Source organism: Gekko japonicus, unplaced genomic scaffold (genome assembly GCF_001447785.1).
Source record: "Gekko japonicus isolate JY-2015 unplaced genomic scaffold, Gekko_japonicus_V1.1 scaffold687, whole genome shotgun sequence".
NCBI classification, from domain to species: Eukaryota; Metazoa; Chordata; class Lepidosauria; order Squamata; family Gekkonidae; genus Gekko; species Gekko japonicus.
This window is the reverse complement of record NW_015161424.1, coordinates 111,879-135,822: the sequence shown is the minus strand read 5'-3', so window position 1 is coordinate 135,822 and position 23,944 is coordinate 111,879. Positions and strand designations below refer to the sequence as shown.

Sequence of the window (23,944 nt, the reverse complement as noted above, 5' to 3'; positions counted from 1 at the left end):
CTCTCTAAGGGAAGATATTAGCACAGAGCCTTATAACAACACACTGTAAATCCAGTTGCCATTACATTTTCTTTCCCAGATCAATCTGGTACTTTGCAGATAGAATTTGCACATATTGATATCAGACATCCATCTGTTAAGAATAACATTTTGAACATTATGAAGACATGAAAGTATACAAAAGGGTGATGCTATATTTCAAAACCATTGTAAAAACAGAAGAGAGAAGAAGAAGAAGAAGAAGAGGAGGAGGAGGAGGAGGAGGAGGAGATTGGATTTATACTCCGCCCTTCACTACCCGAAGGAGTCTCAGAGCAGTTTACAATCCCTTCCCCTCCCCACAACAGACACCCTGTGAGGTAGGTGGGGCTGAGAGAGCTCTTTCAAGGACTGCTCTTGGGAGAACAGCTCTGAAAGATCTTATTACTGACCCAAGGTCACACCAGCAGCTGCATGTGAAGCAGTGGGGAAGCAAACCCGGTTCTCCCAGATTAGAGTCCATGCACAAATGGGCTGTCTGAGAAACGCTAAGGGATTTCCCAAAATGAAATAATTTGTGATGGCAGTTCTTGATTGACAAGAATCTGTGCAAGCATGTTTAAAATAAGCCACCTCTTCTGGAAGGCAGAAGCGTCAGCGAAATGATAGATTCCCACTATTCTAATTATTGACAGATTTGGAAATGTTTCAATTCCAAGCAGCATTCTAAACAACAGTTTAACACTTTTCCTGATAATCACATTGAAATTATACACCCTGCCATATTTTATTTTTCGAAGAATGCATCAGCTTAATGAACTTGGTGCTAAACATATTTTATCACAGATTTTTCACTTTCCCTATTAATTAATTTAAAAACACACATACTTGCATACCACAAGCCATAGAAGATATGTATAATTTTTGTCTGTTATATCAAGATTTTGCCATTCTTTATTTGAAAATGTATCTTTTCAACACACAAGAGTTCTCAACATAGAAAGTGGCAATTAGAAATTCAAAGATACAATATACAATTTCAAACATCAACGTTAATGGTGCCAATGATAACAGTAATCGAATCTGTAGCATTTTCCCAAAGGCAAAAATAAATAAATAAATCAGAAATCAACTAAACTGATGCTGGATCAAAGTTTAACACACCAACTTAAACTGATTTACTTACACAGTACATTGGCCTGATTATTTTTAAGGTTATTATTGTTTTGTTCTAACTTGATTTGCAATGTTCTTCATTTTATACATTGTATGCCTTAATAAATGTAATGTGATTCTCCCTGTTAGAGGAGGATAACTGTTATGTGTTGTGCTTTAGTCCATCTAATGTTGTTCTTTGTAATTCTGTAGTAACTTCGTAGGCCATTAATTTTTCTTTCTTTCCATGTGTGTATACATAAACATAACTTTTAAAACTATTTCAGATGCTCTAATTTTAGTTCAGCCTTCTGGCTTAGCCCCACCATGTAATTTGTTACAAATGTTTGGTTCTGCATGTCACTCTGCACCCCCCAGCCAGCTGGGCCACACATACACCATGTGAGGGTCCACATCAGCAAGTTGCTCAGTGGTGGCTGACCCTGTAAGAGTCAGCCTTTCAATGACAGCTGGCCCTTTGACAGCCAGCCATCTGACAATCAGTTGTTTGAAAGTTGCACCTTGGGGGCAGGGCATGTAAGCAGCAGAGAAAAGATTGCTCTGAAGGTGTTATTGGTCCTTCAGAAGTTTGGCCATACTCCATTGGGCTTCTGGGTAGAGAGAAGCCAATTGGTATGCTAGGGCCTTTTAAAAGCTTGAGGGAGGAGGCTGAGGAAGACAGACCAACTCTAGCTCCCAGTATCAGAAGGAAGTAGAGCTAGGGAAGAGCTCAACTCCCACCTCTCTTCGTCTGAGGCCAAGGGAAGGCACATTGTTTAAACTGGATCCTGGTGCAAGATGGCCATGGCCTGGGACCCAACAGATTGTTAAACTACAAATTGTATTACAAAGTAGTGAACAAGTTACACTCTGCTCTACAAATACATCCTATAAGCAGACCATGGCATAGCATGCAATGTTCTTGTATGCTACTGTTTCAAAGAGTTGGCCATATTACAGAAGCTAAACCTCAGTTTCAGCATCAGCAGAAATTTCCAATTGATTTCAAATTGAACCCTAAAGGTTTTTGTTGTATTGTTGTTGTTAGCAATTCAGCCGTGTTTGACTTTTGATGTGTATGATGAACCTCCATATCTCCCCAACTGTCTGGCAGATTTGTCCTGGCAAAACTTCAGTTCCCCTCAGTGACTGAGTTGCCTTACAGTAGCGTGTGTATCTTCTCTATTGATATAAACTTGAAACTGTCCCACCCTTTTAGGCTTTAGACCAAGTACAGGAACTTGAGGGAAAGACAGGAGCTGTCCTGTTTTATAAACCTTTGTGAAATGGCCTTGAGCCAAACTAACTTTCAAAAACAGAATAAAGATTTTATTAAACAGGCAGGAAATATAAGTATATTGGGATTAGTCAAGGTTTTGAGATTGCTGAGGTAAACTCTAATATATACAGAGTTGAATTCTTAGAACCTTCAAGAGTGTATTTGTAGTTTTGTTTCAAGGTTTTCTAGTTCTTTCTTTGAGAGGTACTTTGTTCAGCACTAACACAGTTCTTGTTAATGTTTCTTCTGGAGGACAGTGTTTTCTTAAAGTTTCTAGACTTCTTCCTTCAGAGTTCTAGGTTTTCCTGTAGATATTACAGCTTTTCACTAACTCCTGAGGTGTCTAAGCTTCTCCCCTTTATCACAGACTAGGTTTCTCTTCCCAACCCCTTTCACTGACAGGAAGTTATTCTCCTTGTTGCTAAGAAGCAATAACTCCTTTTACTATTTGGCTTGTATGGGAGTTCACTCTGAATACCCAGATCTTTTGCCAAATCCTTTCCAGTATCCTTTGTCTGTATAAGACAGTTCTGTAGCTTTCTTGAGAATCTAAATTCTCCCTCAGAGCGGTTTTAATATATTTAAGGCAATGGATATCTTCTTCTCTCTGAAAACACTGATTCCCATATATTGCTTCCCTCAGAAGCCAAACCTCTGGCTACTGATCCAGAAGTTTTCAGACCAAGACCAAAAGGCAAAAGACCAAATTGCGAAAGACCTCTTTTTCCTCCAGATTAACAGTTTTATTTCCTCTCTCAGCTGGCATTGGCCAATCAGAGAGTGAATAGAACAGCCAATCACATAAGTTCTTCTCTTCAGGGAAGATAACTCATGAAATCCCTGATTCTGTGACACAAGCAACATTATTAAAAAGTCTGGTTTTCTGTGCAATCCATTACAACGTTTTTGACTCTCCTTTGTTGTATAGGAGATGCTTAATGAGACAAATTGTTTTTAGTATACAGAATCCCTATTACAATGATTATTAATAATTATGTAGACTTCAGCAGTACATAGATAGAGAACTGCCAGAAGTACAAGCTGGGTTTCGAAGAGGTAGAGGAACTAGAGATCAAATTGCCAACATTCGCTGGATTATGGAGAAAGCAAGGGAGTACCACAAAAACATCTAGAAGGGGAAGTTGTGGAAGCAGTGATAGAATTTACATTCCTGACAACAAAAGTCTGCATAGTCAAAGCAATGATATCCCCAGTAGTAATGTATGGCTGCGAGAGCTGGACCATAAGGAAGGCTGAGCACTGAAGCATAGATGCTTTTGAATTATGGTGCTGGAGAAGACTCTTTAGAGTCCCTTGGACTGCAAGGAGATCAAATGAGTCAATCCTAAAGGAAACCAAACCTGACTGTTCCCTGAAAGGCCACATACTGAAGCTGAAGTTCAAATACTTTGGCCACCAAATGAGAAGGGAGCACTCACTGAAGAAGACCCTGATGCTGGGAAAGACTGAAGGTAACAGAAGACGGGAACAACAAAGGATGAGATGGTTACACAGTGTTACCAATGCAACGAACATGAAACTGAACAAACTCCAGAGGATGGCGGAAGACAGGAGGGCCTGGCATGATGTGGTCCATGGGGTCATGAAGAGTCAGACTCGACTGTGTGACTGAACAACAACAATAAAAAAGTTGTGAGTGAAATTATTCTGTGATTTTTCTAATGAGAAATGACTAAAAAACAAGAAGTATGACATATTCTCTTATGTTGCTGAAAGGCACCGGGGTTGTATCCAATGTGTTTCTTCCAGTACAAGGAACTCCCCCCCCCCCGGCAGTAGAACAGCTGCTTCATTTGACTTAAAATTTGTTCTATAGGTGTAAAGCTCTAGCATGCACAACACTCTGAAACCGTGTAAAAACTGTCCCAGCATCACTTTGGTGGGCCACAGCACAGCCCCCCCATGGCCCAAGAAGGTGCCAAAAGCCCTAATTGCAGCCCAGGCCCCTGGAGCCCCACACTTACCCAGGTCAAAGGAACACCAGGACTGTGGTCCAAAGAGGCAGGGGGACCAACAGTCAGGGAGACCAGCAAAGCAGGCACAGCATGCAGGTGACCCGTGGCCCCCAGCGGGTGCAACAGAGCAACCTCTGCTTCCTTAGTTGATGCCGGCAAGACCGGCTGTGCATGGCTGTGCCCATGTGGCCGCCGCCTGGGTCTGCCCAGCCCAGAAGCTGGCACAGTGCTGTGTGGATAGAAAAAAATTAGGAGCCAGAAGGAAGCACCTGCAGCTCCCTTGTGAGGCTTCCCCATAGCGTCCAAGCCCAACTGCTCCAGATGGAGGGGCAGAGCCACAAGGAGATGGGCTGGAGTAGGGAGGCAGGGAGTGTGGTGGGGAATATAAGGCCAGCAGCCAGATGGTCAAGGAGGAGTGGAGACTGGGAGCACAGACTGCTGCAGACGAGAGAGAGGGAAGTGGCAGGTGCACTAGTTGGGCAGATGGAGGGTGGTGATGTGACTTCCTCCCCTCCTGAGACCTCTGGATGCCTGAGGACCTTCATGGAAGAAGAGCCCACAAGGAGGATTGAGAGAGAGGCCACAGTGTCCAGTGGCGTGGGCAGGATCCCGGGGGAGAGCCCCGACAGTAACCATGCCTGACCCTATTGCACATTTATGTATTGCCCTAGACAGGCTGTATCAGCATTATTTGTAACAGTAAACATGAAGCTGGCAGGATCACTGCATCTATGGAAAACAGTAGTAGGTCTGCTGCAGCTCAAATGGTCTTATTGAGTTTTTGAATTCCTTCATTTCATCTTCCTTGTGGTACAGTTTGTACAGTAAAGCATCTATAGTGTGCAGCTCACAAATTCCATTCTTTTTCTTAACCCTGCAAGTCTTCCCTGGTTCCGTATTCCCACCAATACAAACAATTATTTACCTCCCTCAATTCATTTGCCTGGATTATCTTTCTGAAATGACTGTCAGTTTTCTTCTCCAATCCATGTTTGCTTCTCACTACTCATTTATTCAGGTTGCATTGCTGGAAAAGGATTCACTGTGTACATATCCAGGTTGTCATTGATCCCCTTAAATGGCATTGACCTTGCAAGAGTCATAGGATTTTCCCTGTGACAGTCTACAATTTACAAAGTCTAACTCTCATATTAATTTGTGTGTGTGTGTGTGTGTGTGTGTATCATGTGACTTTAGCCACTTTTTCTGGATTAAGTTAGAGTTGAAATCCATGTCCATCTGATTACTGACTCCAGATACCTGTACAGAATGGGTTTTAAGCCATCTGACTAATTAAAAGGCGAATACTAATTTTTATTTTTTCAGTGGTTTGGACAGTTTATGTTATGTATTAAGATGGCCGCGATGGCGTGCACCAGGCCATGTAGTCTATCAGACTCACAGACCTTCGGGTCTAGAACAATAGTCCCCGTGGACCAACGGGAGCGCTAGGATCCTGAAGAGAACCTATCGTTACAGGGGCTCTGTATATAGAACCTATCACGGGAATTGGGGGTGTGTTGGGTGTGAGTGCACCAATATAAGCCGGGCTCATGCCGGCTAAATTATCCTTTATCGTTCCGATGTAATTAATAAATGAGAGCTGATTTCACTATGCTACGCCTGGAACTCCACTACTTTTCACTGGCAATGAAGGTGGGATCCCAATGAATGAGCCTGACTCCAACCTGGGACCGTCACCAAGCACCGATCAACAGGAAACCACACCCTGCAACACTCTCCAGCAGCACCGCACCGTGCCCCGTTCCTTTGATCATCGCTCTCCGCACCACCCTCGAGTCATGGCTGCAGCTCCGTGACTCCTCACAGTTTTTGACCACATGCATCCAGAGTTCTGGGAAGCATGGGTGGACCAGCTGACGAATTACCTCAACTTCCACGACATCACAGATGCCGGTAAGAAGTGGGCCCTGCTAATGAGCTCCTGTGGGGTAGCCACCATTTGCCTGGTCATAAGCCTCATAGCACCGACCAAATGGGAAGACAAAATGTATGAGGATCTACTCAAGGTCCTGAATGGGTACTTCGTGCCAAAGCCCACGAAAATGGCGAGGTGAATGGGCACGAACGCAAATGAACTGTGAACTACCAGGGATCAAAGAGATCATCCTAACACAGCTCGTCTGGGGCATCCGTGATCCCAAGCTGCGCAGGAAGCTCATGGGAACCACTGACTTGATGTTCGAGATAGCACTACAGACCACCAACGCATTCGAAAAATCGCATCAGGATCATCCGTCGTCGTCTGGGACCGATCAGGTATCGAGGAGTGCCCCTGCCTCCTTGGATGAAGAAGAGGTGCTTCAAGTCTGTTGGTCTACTCACCGAGAAGCGCGCCTGTCACCATCTGCCGCAGCCTCCAGCACACCGGCAACCTGCGCAAGCTGCGGGGGAGACTCACGAGCAGAGGTCCTGCCGTTTTCGGGATGCAGTCTACCGCGCCTGCGGAAAACAGGGCCACATCACCCGGGCCTGCTGCACAAGCGCCATGCCACCACCCATCAAGAAACAACAGAACACCACAGTACCTCAGTACATCAGAACCAGGTACATTTCTTACCCCGGGGGGGTCCCTATGTCTGGAACTCCACTACTTTTCAATTTATATACTTTACCTCATTTCTCCTGGATTCTGTGAGTGTGTGTTTTTAATTTATTGTCACTGATTGTTTTCTCTCTTCTGGATCTACTATTTATTATTGGATTCAAAACTGAGTGTATTTCTATTTCTATTTCCTGTCCTGTTATTGCTTTTAATTATTTTATGACTGCTGTCATTGATGCTGCTGACTGTTATTCACTTTTTTATTGTCCTAATTACAATGTTGTAAGCAACTTTGGAAATAGTTTATTAAGAATATGAGAAAGATTGACAGAGATAAAAATTGAGCTAGGTGTTGTCAGCATGCTGATAGCACATCACCCCACATCCCTGGATGACCTCAGCCAGTAACTTCCCTGACATTTTGTGGAACCAACCACAAACTGTCAGGGAGTGAGGTTGTGCATAACTCTAATAGTAAAGCTTCAACATTTCAGGCAGGAGCTCTGTTTAACATAATGCCTTTTTAAAAAATGAACTTAAAATATTTTAAAATATTTTCCTGCATAAACACAGTTTACCTCCGGTCACGTTCTGCCACAATTTGGCAGCCTGAACTAGCAAACTGTGGTTTGCATTTGCCCTGCAAACCAGGATTCTAAACTGGGAATACTGCATAGTTTGGAATCTCACTTCCTAGGGAAAATGCAAATCATGATCTGCCTGCTGAGATGAAACAGCAAATCCGCCTGTCTGCCTAAGCACTGGGACATCTCACAGCCGAATGAAGAAGCCGAGCCGAGCTGGGAAAAAGTTAACAACACCGAGCCTCCACCAGGGTGCTGGTAGGCAGCCCCCCCCCCCTTGAATTGATGTGGCCGTAGTTAGGGTTGATATAGGTGACTAGCACCCAAGAACTGTAAACCGCCCAGAGACCCCTACGGGGGTTAGGGCAGTATATCAAGTCGAATGATAAATAAATAAAAATAAATCAGACATATCTAATTATATGGCATCATGCAAGAGGAGACTGCAGCACAGAAGCCAGAGCACCCCCCCCCCAATTGATTTGTGTGGTGGCAAGCCATTCTACCATTCCCCTAGATCTACTGATGATTTTAGCTTCTGCAGTTAGTACACAAATATTTTAACAGGATCAAAATGTTTTTCAGATGCCTACTGATGATGTGACTGGTATATGAAGAGGTCATGGAAAAGTTAAAATGAGGGGCTAAAACATTTTGATTGACATAAAAGATGGGATGTTTCTAATTTTAATCAAATTTACAATTAAGACATACTTGAAACAGCATTAGAGTGATGTAATTGACTTTAAAAGCTAATGACAACTGCCTTAACTGATAGTTAAAACATAGTTATTGTGCCTAAGGCAACATAGGATGACACTTCGGAGCATGCAGAAACAAAAAAGTTAAGCATTTAAAGAAAAGGGAGTGACTGTAAACTGTTCAGCTAACACTGGAATGTGACCTGAGTATAAGTATAGGGGGAAATTGTGTTTTGAATAGTTAACATAATTATATCTAACAGTTTATTTTTAGTCCATTTTGCATTTAGAAAACTTAATTATAAAGGAGATGGTTGTTCTATTGTTAAATATGATTTGAATTGTAATCTGTATTTAATTTTCACACTAACAAGGGTATAGCCTTGTACAAGGTATAATGCTATAAAATGTATCTCACATGCAGTTTTTGAAGTCAAATTTATTATGTTCCATCCTTTTAAAATGTTAACATGTTGTTTCATGACATCAGGGTTTATCAAAAATTGTTGTATGTGTAAAATGTGTACCTGCTTATAGAAGAAAGAGAGAGTAGGTCAATGCACAGGACTTCAAAATCGAAGAACAGAGGACGTCTGAATTCCTGACTATGTATCTAATGGTGGATTCTGGGACCAATGATGTGTTCAACTGGATGCCAACAAATCCTGATGAAATTAGCTATGATTAACAGTGCAATTCTAAACAGAATGACATCCTTGTAAGCCCATTGATTTAAGTGTTCTGAAGAAAGCTGTAACTGCTCAGAGTTGCATTATAAGTACCACTCAAATGGAATAAAGTTACAACTAGCTTGTTTCACTGCTTTCACTGGAACTTGTTCTCAGCTGATTTTAACTGTATTGAGGTTATAATAAACTGACTCGGTAATCATATCCTAGCTAAATGATATAACCAAACTTGTAAATCTTAATACACTTAAAAGATTGTTCCCCAAATGATTAATAGTTAGTGATTTTTAAACGTGGAGAAGTTTAACTCATTCTGCTTGTATTAACAGTGTAATCCCCCCCCTCCAATTTAACAATTATCTCATAGATCCACTAAAAAGGTCTGGAATTTTTGGCTATAATCCCTTTTGAGAAATATCTTAGAAAAATACTCTGATGTCCTTGTTTTCATAATACACTAGCCTGATACCCGTGCTTCACCATGGTATTTAAGCACCCTGCAACCACTGCTGCACCTGACAGACAACCATCAGAGAGGCTGAGCCAGCAGCATCGCTAAGGAGATCCTGCTGGGGTGTCCCTGATGGATCTCCTTAGCGATGCTGCTGGCTCAGCCTCTCTGATGGTTGTCTGTCAGGTGCAGCAGCGGCTGTAGGGTGCTTAAAGCCATGAGGGAGCCTGCCCCAGCAGTCTACAGAAAGATCCTTCAGTAGAGGAAAAAAAGTATGTATGTCTCACTTAATTTTTTACACTACAATCTTCTCCATTAGAATTCTTACAACCAGGGCTATTTTTGGGCAGGAACGCACAGGAACGAGGTTCCAGCTGGCTCCCAAGTTGGCCACGCCCAGCAGGAACTCATTAGCATAATAGGCCACACCCAACAGCAGAAATCCATTAGGATTGGCTTCATTAGGGGTATGCGGCCTAACATGCAAAGGAGTTCCTGCTACAAAAAAAGCCCTGGGTTTTGACAACAAACAAGGTAAACAGAATAACAAGCAAAAGGTGGGTGTGGCTGGATGACCACACTTCTGGTAATATGGGGGTGCGTCCTAATGTGCTAATGAGCTGTGCTGGCAGGGGTGTGGCCTAATATGCTAATAGATTTCTGGTGTTGGGTGTAGCCTATTATGCTAATGAGTTCCTGCTGGGCTTTTTCTACAAAAAGAGCCCTGCTTACAACAAATGTTACATTTCAAACTTTACATCATTAGTATTATAACCGGATTTATGGAAGTTAAATACCGTAGCGAAGCACGGGCACTCTGAGTTTCCCCTCGAATGACCGTGGCCCCGACGTGGTTGCGTCACTTCTGGGTGACGTGCACGTCGGGGTGGGGTTCCCCCCGGGGCCTGATCCGGTGACAGAAAATGGGCCTCTGGGGTGGGGGTTTCCCCGCCCCCCGGGGGGACTTGGCAAGCCTAAATCCAGAGACTGGGGCCTTGGAGAGATAAGACATATCTTTCTGTGTACTTAAGGAAAGATCCAGGTTTGCAGGAAAATTGAAACCCTAAAAACAAAGACTGGGGAGTTAACCCCCCCCCATAGAAGCAGTGCTTGTAGCTTTAAGAAATGAATACCTTTAATGGCTGTTGTTTGGAACTGCAACAGTATTGCCAGCTTCAAACCTTGGTTTCTGTCAGTAAAAATGAGGGGAATTGGGCAGGGATGTTTTGGCCCTTGAGGGACGTCTTGTCAGGGCCAAACCTGGAAGCAAGTCTGTGCAACTTGCTACCACATAACATACATGGCTCACCCAGGCCTGACTGTCTTTGTTGTTCTTCAGTCGCACAGTTGAGTCCGACTCTTCGCGACCCCATGGACCAGATCACGCCAGGCCTTCCTATCTTCCGCCGTCCTCTGAAGTTGGCTCAATTTCATGTTCGTTGCATCTATGACACTGTCGAACCATCTCATCCTTTGCCGTCCCCGTCTTCTTTGACCTTCAATCTTTCCCAGCATCAGGGTCTTCTCCAGTGAGTGCTCCCTTCTCATTTGGTGGTCAAAATATTTGAGCTTCAGTTTCATTATCTGGCCTTCCAGGGAACAGTCAGGGTTGATTTCTTTTAGGATTGACTGATTTGATCTTCTTGCAGTCCAAGGGACTGCTGCCATCCAAATGCATCCATCCAGATTCAAATATCCACTATGCTATAGGAGCTCAATGGGTGGCCTTGGGCTAGTTTATACCCTCAGCCTAACCTACCTCACAGGGTTAGTGGGAGGATAAAATAGAGGAGTGGAGAATGATGTAAGCTGCTCTGGGTCCCCACTGGGGAGAAAGGCAAGGTATAAATGAAAGAATAAATATAGCTGGAGATGGGGGGGGGGAGATGAAAGGTAAGTTGATTAATTGGAGAGAGGAGAGAAGGAAACTGGGAAAACTGGGGATATGTGAGCTGCTAGGAGGAAAGAAATAGTGTGGGGAGGAGGCGTGAAGACAGTGAGGTAGTCCCTGTAAGTTCTTGCAGGTTCCCCACCATGTAACTGAGGACTGGTAACATACAACTGTGCCAGATGTTTTTTGGGGAGAGGTTGCCAGGGTGAGATAAGGAGAGAAAGCAGAAGATGGGGGGCAGAAAAAGGTTGGTTGGCTGGTGGGTGGGTGGGAAGGAGAAGAGGAAGCAGAAAAAGGGGAGAGGCTATGGGGGTTTTCAGGGAAGACAAAGAGGAAATTGTGGGGGAAAGGGAAATGAGATGTTCCCCACAAATCCTTATGAGTCTCCCACATGCCAGTATATCCAGGGGTCATTTCATAGAAAAAGAGCTGCAGGAGCTCATTAGCATAAGGTATGCTAATAAGCTACTAGGCTATTAGCATAATAGCTCATTAGCATGTGCCACACCCCTTGATGTCACTGGAAGTGATGTCAGAAGGGGAAGCAAAAGGGGGGGAAGGCATCTTCAAAAGCCTCCCCTTCCCCAGCCAGGGGGGGGGGCGGGAGAAGTGAAGAGTTTAAGTTTAAACTCCAGAGAGAGAGTAGAGAGGAGGAAATAAGGGAGGAAAGAGGGAAAGAAACAGAAGGAAAAGGAGGGCAAGAAAGAGAAGGGAAGAAGGAGGGAAACAGGGAAAGGAGGAAAAAAGAGAAGAAGGCAGGAAAGAAAGAAAGAGGGGAAGAAGGAAGGAAAGAGGGAAAAGAGAGAAGGAAAGGAGGAAAATAGAGAAAGGAAGGAAGGAAAGGGAAAAAGAGAAAGGAAAGGAAAGGAGGGAAAGAAAGAGGGCAAAGAGATGGGGAGAGGGAGAAAGGCTCTCCCACCCTCCCATCAACCCACCACCACCCCTGTGGATCCCTCATGCGGATCCTTTACCGTGATCAAGGCCTTTCCCAGGCCACAGCACTCTGGCACGGGCCCCGGGAGGCCATCAATGGGCCTCCTCAGACCTCCCCTGGTCTGCAGCACTGGAGCGCGGGCCCTGGGAGGCCGGCGACAGGCCTCCTCAGGCCTTCCCCGGGCCGCAGTGCTCCAGTGTGGGCCCCGGGAGGCTGGCAATGGACCTCCCCAGGCCTCCCCTGGGCCCCAGAAGGCCAGCGATGGGTCTCTTCAGGCCTCCCCCAGGCCACAGCACTTCGGCGGGGGAGCTGGAGGCGGGGCTTGCTGCCACCACCAGTTGTGCCAGCTCCTGGGCTGCTGGAGCAGTGCTCCGGCCCCAAATGACCCCAGAATATATCTAATTGTCAACATGGCAAAATCTGTTGATACTTAAATCTAGAGGCTGAAGCCAGAGCAGACAGATCTTTCTACAAATCTGAAAAAGTTGGGCTTACTGAAAAGTCTGAACTCTTAAAAAAATGCATTGCAGGGTTAATCCTACAAAGCCCCCCCCCATAATAGAAGCAACACCTGTACTTTAAGTAACAATCCCCTCTGCAGTGGCCATTGTGGAGGTTACTAGGCAATCACAGTAGCTTTCCAGACTTGGTTTCTGTCAGCAAAAGATGGGGGGGAACTTTTCAGGGCTGTTTTAGCCTCTGACAGAGGACTTATTGGGACCAGGTCCACTAGCAACCACTAGGTGACTTGTTACCACCTGATTTTGCATGACTCATCCAGGACTGGGCGCTTGCTACTGTTTAACAGCAGCCACCCACCAAAAGCCAGTGTGGGGTAGTTATTAGAGTTTCAGACTTGGATCTGGGAAACCTGGGTTCAAATCACCACCCTGCCAGGGAAGCTCACTGGATACCTCCAGGCCAGTTACATATTCTCAGCCTAATCTACCTCACAGGTGAGGATAAAATGGAGATGGGGATAATGATATAAGCCATTTTGCATCACCATTGTTGATAAAAGTGTTCTATAAATGAGGTTAAAAAAATAAGCATAGCTGAAGATAGGGGACAGATAAAGGACAGTTGGGTAGGAAGGAGAAAAGGAAGCAGGGAAAAGTGAGCTTATGCGGGCTGCCAGGAGGAGGACAAGAGGAAATAGTGTAGGAAGGGGAATACAGGGGAAAGTGGGGTATCCCCTATTTGTATGTAATTTAATGTTTAAGGAAGTGTCTTGTGACATTTCTAAGGCTGTGTACTCAGACATGAATTAATCAAAATCTGAAGTCTTGTGATTTATCACTATAACTATTCAAAATTTGACAATTAGAGCCAATAATACTTGGATTTGTTTGGAAGTGATGGGTGAAGTGGTAACCCAGGGACCTGGGATTGTTGAGCCAGCACTGACAGCTGCCCCACACCTGGAAACCAGCTGACTGGCAGAAACAGGTGTTGTTGTTGTTGTTCAGTCGCACAGTCGAGTCCGACTCTTCGCAACCCCATGGACCAGCTCCCACCAGGCCCTCCTGTCTTCCGCCGTCCTCTGAAGTTCACTCAATTTCATGTTCGTTGCATCTATGACACTGTCTAACCATCTATCCTTTGCCGTCCCCGTCTTCTTTGACCTTCAGTCTTTCCCAGCATCAGGGTCTTCTCCAGTGAGTGCTCCCTTTTCATTTGGTGGCCAAAGTATTTGAGCTTCAGTTTCATTATCTGGCCTTCCAGGGAACAGTCAGGGTTGATTTCTTATAGGATTGACTGATTTGATCTTCTTGCAGTCCAAGGGACTCTCAAGAGTCTTCTCCAGCACCATAGTTCAAAAGAATCTATTCTTCAGCGCTCGGCCTTCCTTATAGTCCACTCTCGCAGCCATACATGACTACTGGGAATACCATTGCTTTGACCATGCGGACTTTTGTTGGCAGGGTGATGTCTCTACTGTTTATCATGCTGTTTAGGTTCGCCATCGCTTTCCTCCCAAGGAGCAGGCGTCTTTTAATTTCATGGCAATTAGCAAGGGATGTGGGCAATGTGGGGAGATACTCAGGGTGGTGGTGGACTAGGAGCAGCCTGGGTAAGGGTAACTGCAAGTCTGTTGCTTTGTATAGCACTATATAGGAAATGTCATATGTACTCTGCAAGCAATCAAGCAAACATAAATACTTTACACAGTGCCTGTAAACGAGTCTTCCCTGGTAGGAATAAAAACAGTTTACTTCCTTTTGGGGAAATGGCTGAAGAAAGGGTTTTTAAAAAAACAAACAAAACAAAAAACCCTGTCCTTCTCCATCTCAGAACTGCAGCTTTAATGACAAACTGTACAATTTCTGAGAAGTCTAACCCAATTTGATAAGGTGGGAAAAATTTACAGCTGGAAATGCGGTTCTCATTGAAACATAATATGGAACTGAATAAATCAACAGATTTAATAATGAATTTAACTAGCCAAGGTCCTGGTCAGAAGTGCCGGAAAACGCGGGGGGGAAGCGCGGCTATTTGCGCCGTCGCATTCTGATGCCCCATTATGCGATCAGATGCGACAGCGGCTTCCCCGCAGCAAAGAGGACAATGGGGGAGAAAGCCAGGCAATGGCGCGATCACACCCAGGGAGTCTGCATGCAGCCCGTGGCAAACCATTTGTCAGTAGGTCGTCCCAGGTACTTTTTTAATGTGCATCTTTGGCAGGACGCCACGGGTTCGCCACAGGTGCACTACGCCTCCCAGATGTTCCAGTGTGATCGAGCCCGGAAAATCTGCGGGACTATCGTGCCTTCAGTGCAGCAAATGCTCTGTGTGAACGGGGCCCAAATAAGCCTTTTAAATAGCATTTTTAAAATAGTTATCATACGCTTTTTCCTTCTGATCAGCAGTTCTCTCCCACACTGTCCTGCAAGTAATTTAAAAACTGTTTTTATTTATTTAAAATATTTATGGGATGTTTGTTTTATGGCAAGTTATGATGGGCTTTTCTATTCTATTTCTATTTCCAGCTTTTCTATTCATGCAAGGAGGAGGAAGAATCCTTTTTGCCTCCTAAAAATGTATGCCAGCAATTCTGGGATGCGTATGGACAAAAAGCCATGCAGGATGGAGGGGAATTGGGCACGATTGGCCTTTCTCCCTTCATACCAGTGAAAAAGCTGGTAGAATCTACCTCATAGTGGGTGCACCTAAAGTAGCTATCTGGATGATGGCTTAATAGTAATGACATCTAAAGATGAATGGGGATTGGGGGAACAAAAAAACCTTTCTTAGTTTTCTTACTACTGCAGACAGAAAGAGAATTACTAAACATCCTTTCCCCATGATCTGACTCTGGTCGTGTTTCATACATTAGGACAGTAGTAGTATTTGGCACCAAGACGCCTCAGTAGAGCAAAGTAGCAGCTTCCAAGAGATGTCTTTCAAGAGAAGGGCTGCTGTAGCCCATTGTACTGTATCTTGAGTCAACAGCAGACAACAATGTCAGGCTGCAGACCATGTAACTTTCTACATTCCCCCCCCCTTCTACTTGTTTCTCAATTGTCAGTCACACTGATCGTGTTATTATGAGTTAAATACTTACCCGTCACTTCAAATTCTAGATTTTCTACCAAGATGTTACATGGGGTAGGGTCATTCTTTCAAAGTGATCTTAGGAAATTAGGAAAGCAACTGTTTAATGGATCAGTTGTGGGATACACTGTGAGCAGTGTGAAACAAGACAGGTGCAAGTTAAGAACCAGGATTAATTGTTATAAGCAAAGGTGATGGAAAGCATTTATTTTTGTAGATGAGAAGTAAAATGTTCCTCTCTGATCAGTTACAGAGGCGTGCTAAGGTGAATTTTAATTATGACTAAATTGTGGTATTACTCTTTCATACCCTGAACATCTGTTCCCTTCAGGAATGATGATTTATGTGGGCTATCAGTAGAGACAGCTTGCTACAGCTTATGTCACGGTTTGTGGGAAGATGGGGTCGTTTTTCCAAAAATACCAGCTTTTATATGGATACCAGCCAGTGTGTTATTAAGGTAATAAGGGAAAGGGAGCACGACATGTTCGCTTTTAATTCTGAAGCCAAATATTGACTTTACCCTTTTTCTTCCAGACCATCTGTTGTTAATGAAGAACACAACTTGGACACTGAACGGTCTAGTCCTTCCTAGAGATGTCAAGAGGAGAAAAGTCAGGCCTGTGCTTGCCAAACACATGAAGAAACTTGCTGAGAAGCCAAGTATCAGGATTTTGGTATTTAAGAACTGTATGGGGCAAGATGGTTATGAAATAACAGCACCCTTGGACCACATAGAAAAGGTGAATTTGGATGTGGCAGAGCCCAAATGCACTGGAAACAGTTGATAACAATTTTGCCCTATAGTTTAAACCAATAGTATGATGAGAGATTCAGCTATAGACTGTAAAGGATTCATGCATGCCCACCCCAGAATCACCAGACAGGCACCATAGTGTACTGCAGTGTTTTGAACTGGTTTTTAATAGGGCTATTGTCTTCAGTTGCTGTGCTTTGGGATTACCTTATTTAAATTAATAAGATTGCTTCCCAATCTGAATTGTCCTGAATACAGCTTTGGAGAAGGATCTTAAGACCAATATGGGGAAAATCAGGTGATAATATGCAGCACTAGTTGCACACCCGGTGCACCAAGCAGAGGAATTTTCCAGAATTCTAGCAAATTCCGTTTTGTTAGATTCAGCTTCCCAATCTGAATTGTCCTGAATACAGCTTTGGAGAAGGATCTTAAGACCAATATGGGGAAAATCAGGTGATAATATGCAGCACTAGTTGCACACCCGGTGCACCTAGCAGAGGAATTTTCCAGAATTGTAGCAAATTCCATTTTGTTAGATTCATAGAATCAACCACGTGAGAAGGAAAGGCACAGGATTCCTTCTGACATCCTTGTGATCCATGTTGCAAAGAGTATTTCTTGTAAACTCTGCTATGTTCCCTGACAGGAGACAATCCACTTCTTCCATACTGCTTCCCAGAAATAGATCCAGGCATAGGATCTAGCTGACCCTGCCTGAGTAATTTCTTGTGTCATTGTGTACATTGGGAATCCACAGCTTTTTCTGTGCTGTGGATTGTAGCACTTTGGAAAAGAGGTGTGAGGGACAAGCTATCAACTCTGACACATAAGGATTTGTAAGAGTATATTTTTCCTGTTTGTTTTTAAATTGTGAAAGAACATAATGAAGAAAACAGTAAGATAAGGACACTGGAGGAAGAAGGGGTGATAGGGCAAGAGAACTGCAGAATGCACACAGGTGACAGAGAGTTAGAGTGTGGTGTTTGGGATAGTTGACAGATAGGTGCTTTCTTTGGTGTGCCATCTGAGAAAGGCAGGGAGATAAGAAGGAAGCAGTAGCAGGTTACCTCTCTTTTCTTTAGAGAACATTTCCTTTTTGCTTCCCTCTCCTTTCCCCTAAACAGATGCCACTAGAACTGGTATGTTAGAGATGGCTATGGTAGAGTAAACAACTCTACTGATGAGATGCAACAGCTACTGTCTTCCTTCTTATTTACCCTTATTTATCCTTTCTTATTTACCCTAACCAACATCTGAGTTTTTCTCATGAAATTTAAAAAAAGGATTAAATAGAAGACAAAGTTTGGTGTAGTGGTTAAGTGTGTGGTCTCTAATCTGGGAGAACTGGGTATGATTCCCCACTCCTCCACTAGCAGCTGCTGGATGACCTTGGGCAAGCCATAGTTCTGTCAGAGCTGTTCTCCCAGGGACAGTTCTGGAAAGAACTCTCAGCCCCACCTACCTCACAGGGTGTCTGTTGTGGGGAGGGGAAGGGAAAGGAGTTTGTAAGCCATTCTGAGACTCCTTTGGGTAGTGAAGGGCAGGGTATAAATTCAATCTCCTCCTCCTTCTCCTTCTCCTTCTCCTCCTCCTTCGAACTAACAAGACAGCACTTTTTGCAAAAGATTTTGGCAGTGGCAAAAAATAACCTGAAATTTTTCAGAGGTCACATCAGATAAGAGCCAAATGTGTTTTTCCAGTCTAATAGTGGTACACAATGCAGGAAATATCGGCCTCAGTCTCATTTGATTTTGGTTGCCACCATATTATGTTGTCACTTAGACAAATTTGATTGCTTATGTAGTATTACATTAGTCATTACATTTACTACATGATTCCTGATTGGCTGGGATAATTTGAGGAAGAAGAAAGTGGACAATTAGTACTAATGAAGCTATATGATGGTTGTGAACAACCGCAAAAAGTCATGAAGCAATGTAGACAAGGCACTTGGTGGAGGAGGATTATTACAGTGCCTCGAAAAAAAAAGCAAATGTATAAACTTCTGGCACTTTATGCTTTATTTAATTTTTAAAAGTTTTTTTTAAGTTTTGAGGGTTTAATAAGATTTCCCCCCCCCCAGTTCTTAGATACTTGCACGATGAGACTGAACCTTACTTTGCCTGCTAAGTATGTATACAATATACAAGGAGAAAAAATTGAAGATCTCATAAATGGTAAGTGAAATTTATCTTTTGTTTGATTCTTTTAAAAAAAACACAGCCTAATGAACTATCTGTATCAGCTGATTAGGAACATATAAACAAGTGTGCTGGATCAGAACAATAGTTCCTCTGGTTCAGCATCTTATTTCATTTAGTGGCTAACCAGATGCCCAAGAAGCTAGGCATGGATGCAAGACATCCACCTCTTGTTGTCCACTAGTACTTTTAAAAGAGGGTTACTGCCTCCAACGTTTGGAGATTCCCTTTAATCATAGTGGCTAATAGGTCAACCAGTGGCTATCCTCCATAAATTTGCCCAAGACATTTTAAAATTAAGTAAACTAATGAACATCACTACATTCTGTGGCAGTGAATTTCACAGGTTGTTTCTTTTTGCCTGTCCTGAATCTACCATCCATCAATTTCATTCGGTTCTTTCTAATTATATCTCCATCCAGACACAATTTTATAAACCTATATCATGTTCTGCTTTTAGTTGTCATCATAGGGAAGATGTTCCAAACCCTTCATCACTTTTATTCTGTTTGGTATCAGATGAACTGTCTACATACCTTACTGCCTCTTCAGCTTCTCCATATCAGTAAACTTTGTCTCAAGGATACATTCATGTTCCCTGGGAACCAAGAGTCAATTACACCAACGAAATGGCTATAGCTTTTGTCCAGCAGGCAGATAGTCTATGTAGTACTGTACAGTGGATAGCCCCCACCCCCCTGCTGACTGCCTCCCCTTCATTGCTGAACATGCACTGTTGCTGAACTTACTCTCTTATTACCTCTTTGAGGTGTGTGGTTACTGTGGTTATGCCACCTCTTTGCTAGGGCTGTCTTGTTCACAGAACTAGTTTTTGCATATGCAAATGTTTGAAAAATGAGAGGCTAATGGATCAAATCTTTGTACTTGTAAGCAGAGACAGTTTAAATCTATACCCCAGAAATTTATTAAATATATCTGTTGCTGTTAAAGCTTTAAGGTACATTTCTAAATGTAAATCTAATGTCAAGCAGAATTGTTCAGGTATGGTTCACAAACCTTTATAAATGTAAAATCTTACCCCCTTCCATGATCCAGAACACAATGTTGGAGCTGCCCCCAATGGAAGGACTCAAACATGAAGCAGCAGTGCTTCTGTCCAGGCAAATGACATCTTCTTCCCTTAATGTCTAAGGGCAGTTAGGTAGTGCTTAGTGGGCTCACCCTGCCTGCCTTCTACGGAAGACGAGATACAAATATTTAGGACCAGCTTTTACTACTTTCCAACTTTTCCTTTTCTCCTTGTTGCCCCCCCTTAACCTTTTGTCCAAGTACACACTTAACTATGGCAGCAAGATCTTCAGATAAAATCCAGTAAAGGAGAAAGATTCCAGTCCCATCCTTGTACTATAAGGATTTGGTCCAAAAGACTGTTTTGAGTAAGTGGCGTTTACCCCATTTCTGATTGCTCAAACAGTAAAATTCTGAATTCTGCTTTGTCACATAGTGGAATAGGGTACAGCCATACCTATGGGAATACTAACAGCAGCAAGATTTACCTATACATGGCCCGTTCTGACATTATCCTTTCCCTTAAGCTCCCCCAGCAAACTGGCGCTTTGACTGCTGATGTTCCTCCGTTTGTATAGTCAGTGTACCCCCTGCCCCCATATGTATATGTCCCCTCTCTCTCTCACACACACACAATAGATGTTGATTGATTGTTTGTTTGTAGCTTATGATTTTGCAAATTCTAACTTTTGTGGTAGTTATAATTTATTTACCTGATAAATTTATCCCACCCTTCCTCCAAGGGCCTCAGGGCAGTATATGTTACACTTGGCTCCTCAGTGGTATCCTCAAAACAATCCTATGGAGTAGGTGAGGATGAGAATGAGTGAATGGCCCAAAGTCACCCAATAAACTTCACTGGACAGTTGAGAAGTGAACCTGGGTCACCCACATCCTAGTCTAACACTAACTTCTACACCATGCTGGCATTCAAAACTTAAGCTATAAAAAACTGTTACATTGTTCTCACTGTGTGAACTCCCTGATTGAGGTTTGTGGAGGGAAGACAATACTCAGAATTACTCTTATAACTAAAATATTACCTACTGTATCTTATCAAGCAATAATATAATGCTGCCCAGACCTAGTTCTGGTTTCAGAATTTCTGTGGATTCAGCTGCTTTTAGTATTTGGAAGTCTTGGCAGTTCATCAAAAGTGTAGAATTGTAAGTGAAAACCTGTTGCAAGTGTATGATTACTCCCAGGGAGGATAGTATTGTTAATATTGTTAGTCTGATGTAAAAACAACAGTCTTGGGGCATATCAAAGACTAATTGTGGGATAAATTCATACGTACTGGGGCACACTTTATCATTATGGAAATTTATTTGTTGTAGAGTCAAGGTGGTATATTGAACCATCATGTTGGAGCTGTACTTAAAGCCATTGATCGTGATAATACTTGTCAAATATGAGTTGTTACTTGTCACAAAATATGTGGACAAGCTTTGTAATTCAAATAGCAGCTTAAGAAGCCTGGTGCCACACATTCTGTCTCTGCTTTTCATGAAGTTGATCCAGTCAAATTAAAGGACTACTAAGTAAAATTGATCTTTATGGCAGCATTGAAAATGTGCTCACATATTTTCCATTCAAATTAATGTAATTCTAAAATGCTTTAAGTGGACTTTGTCTACTGTGATTTTATTCCTAAAGGCCATCACAACATATTTGATTTTACTTCTCATGATCCTAAATATTACTCTTTCCACAACCACTTAACATGTTGAGGTAGCTATCAAAATATATTACTAACTTAGGGAAATGACCTAAGAAGGAGCTCAGGACAGATTATTCTAAAAAGACAGCAGTATGGAATTGTTGTCTGAATTGCCTGAACACATCAATGAGACCAACAGCTAAGAGTGAAAAGCAACTGGACAGTGAACTTGAAGTTAAGTTCTGTTTTTACCTTTGAAGATATTCACACATACATATTTGTGTGTGTGTGTGTGTGTGTTATTTAAAAAGTATATAGGGTGGTAGAAGCAGGAAAGAGGCATAAAGTGTATTGGAAAACTACCAAATGTCCCCTGCAAATGGACCCTATTCAGAATCAGTAAGCGTATGATGAGTGAAGTGGTTTTGAATATCGCCTTTAGATTCCATGCTGTTACAAGGCCAGCCCCGAACATGGCAACTCTTATTTCCACACACAGTACCTCTTCACTCTCAATTTAACCTAAAAATCTGATGAACCCATTACTCCATACTTGATTTCATGGAACAAGGAGTAGATATAGTTACAAATGATCAATCACAAGCCGTGAACCAAAGGAGCAAGGCATTAACAATTCACACCATTTTGGTCCACTTGCTCAAGCAGAAGATGTGCCAGCATTTTTAATGCACAGCGACTTAGCTCAGTTTTAGAAAAGGCATGACTCATGTTACATTTTAAGAATGAAAGGATTTCATGCTTACTGCCATTGAGTGTCAGAGTTCATGAACATCTAAACAATTAACATAACCAGGTATCGGATAAAGACCACAGTGGATGAGTATCTAAATTTAATTTTGCTCAAACTAAAAAAAAAAAAAAACTGACCTAAGAAATGTTTCTTCCCCAGTATGGCCATGTTCTCTTACACTGCATTGTACAAATCAGCATCTTGTTCAGCAGTATTGTAACACAGTAGACCCCACAGGCATATGTCGTCAATTTAATGGGATCAGTGAAGAAGCAAGGCAGCTGTGAAAGATTGCTTTAAGTACAGCAATCGTGTGCTTGTCATTCTGTTCAATACTGGAAAAATCCAAATTCGGGTAGGCATCAGTATTTAAGAAAATGACTGCTAAAGCATCTCTCATAAGTACCTTGGGGACAATAAGATTTGACATATAACACGTAAACAAAAGTACACAACAGCTGTTAGATTAGTTTTGTTTGAGTAAAATACGTCGGGATCATTTAAACGTAGCATGTGTTCTCTCCATCACTCCGGCTGAGTCTGCAGACCACACTTTTGAATATTGTACACCAATTTTTTTGAGCCCCAGAGTTGTATAACTTACTAAAATAGTATAAGAAGAATGTGTTTAAGTTATGGTATGGTTCGAAAGAGAACTCTTACTGTTTGTATGAATAACAAAAACTGCATAACATTTAATTTTGTTTGAAAAAAATGCTTAATCTTCAAGGTTTCTTTTATCTTTGCTAGATTCTTTTTTTGTTGTTGGTGTATTCTTGCATTTGTGTGTTTGTGCACACATGTGCCCGTGCCTAAAAGTCATGGCTACCTCTAGCAACTCCTACTGGGGCAAGGAGGACATTCAGAAAGGTGGCTTGATTTCCTGCTTCTGGGCTCCTGGCCCTGGTATTCTTTGGAGGTCTCCCATCCAAATATTTGCCAGGGTCAGCCCTGCTTAGCTTTTGAGATCTGACGAGATCAGGCTTGCCTGGGCTATTCAGGTCAAGGCTTCCTTTGTTAGATTATTAATAGTTCTTTAATATTTTATCAAGAATTTTGAAAACAATCCTTATGCATAATTTTTATTAATGCCAGTGAGAGTAACCAAAAAGGTTGATGACTGGATATATCCAGAAAAACTCCAAGCCCTGCAGTCCATGGCAGCCATTATAAATATGATTGCAGCAACTCCTCAATAATTTCTTTTAAAGGATGAAGGGGTCTCAGGCAGATTTATGGGAACTGCAAGTAGCCTACTAATTAATTAAAGTGTTGGTTCCAACCCAATATTCCTACATTGTTGTATATTCTCCAAAGGTTCTGATCAAAAATTAGAAGTTTACCCAGGGTGGAATCAGAAATGTACTTTCTCTCCCAACATATCTGGTATGTATTACAGAGACCCGGGTGAGTGAAGAGGAAGGGGTGGCTCTCTCCCTGTTTTGCCAGCTACACTTCCTTGTGTGGCGTCAGCCAAGGCTTGGTAGGTGGGGAGGGGTGGTAGCTGTGATCTATCAGACATCTGTGGCACTTTCCAGATGCTTTGTTACCCAGGGTCCCAATTTTGATTGTATGTATCTGAAGCTGGGGACTCAGGACAGAATACGAATTCTGTTGGCATCCTGCGCATCCTGCTATCCATCGGTATCCCTATCTGAGCTGATAGAGGCTATCTTGGAGTTGCCACTGAGGATGCCAAGGTTTGCTGTCCTTGGGGATGTCAATGCTCATACTGAGGCTACCCTAACAGGAGCATGTAAGAACTTCATGACTGCTATGACAA

General features: G+C 42.8%; 1 protein-coding gene across 1 annotated transcript in view; it reads left to right on the top strand.

Annotated features, from left to right (window-relative positions):
* DCDC1 (doublecortin domain containing 1) overlaps window positions 1-23,360 on the top strand; it is a 52,519-nt gene extending 29,159 nt beyond the window's left edge. Inside the window, exons 4-6 of the mRNA XM_015428439.1 lie at window positions 16,298-16,503; window positions 18,604-18,697; window positions 23,257-23,360. Of these exons, the coding sequence (XP_015283925.1) occupies window positions 16,298-16,503; window positions 18,604-18,697; window positions 23,257-23,360 (404 nt within the window). The remainder of the gene's footprint in view (window positions 1-16,297; window positions 16,504-18,603; window positions 18,698-23,256) is intronic.
* The last annotated feature ends 584 nt before the right edge of the window (window positions 23,361-23,944 follow it).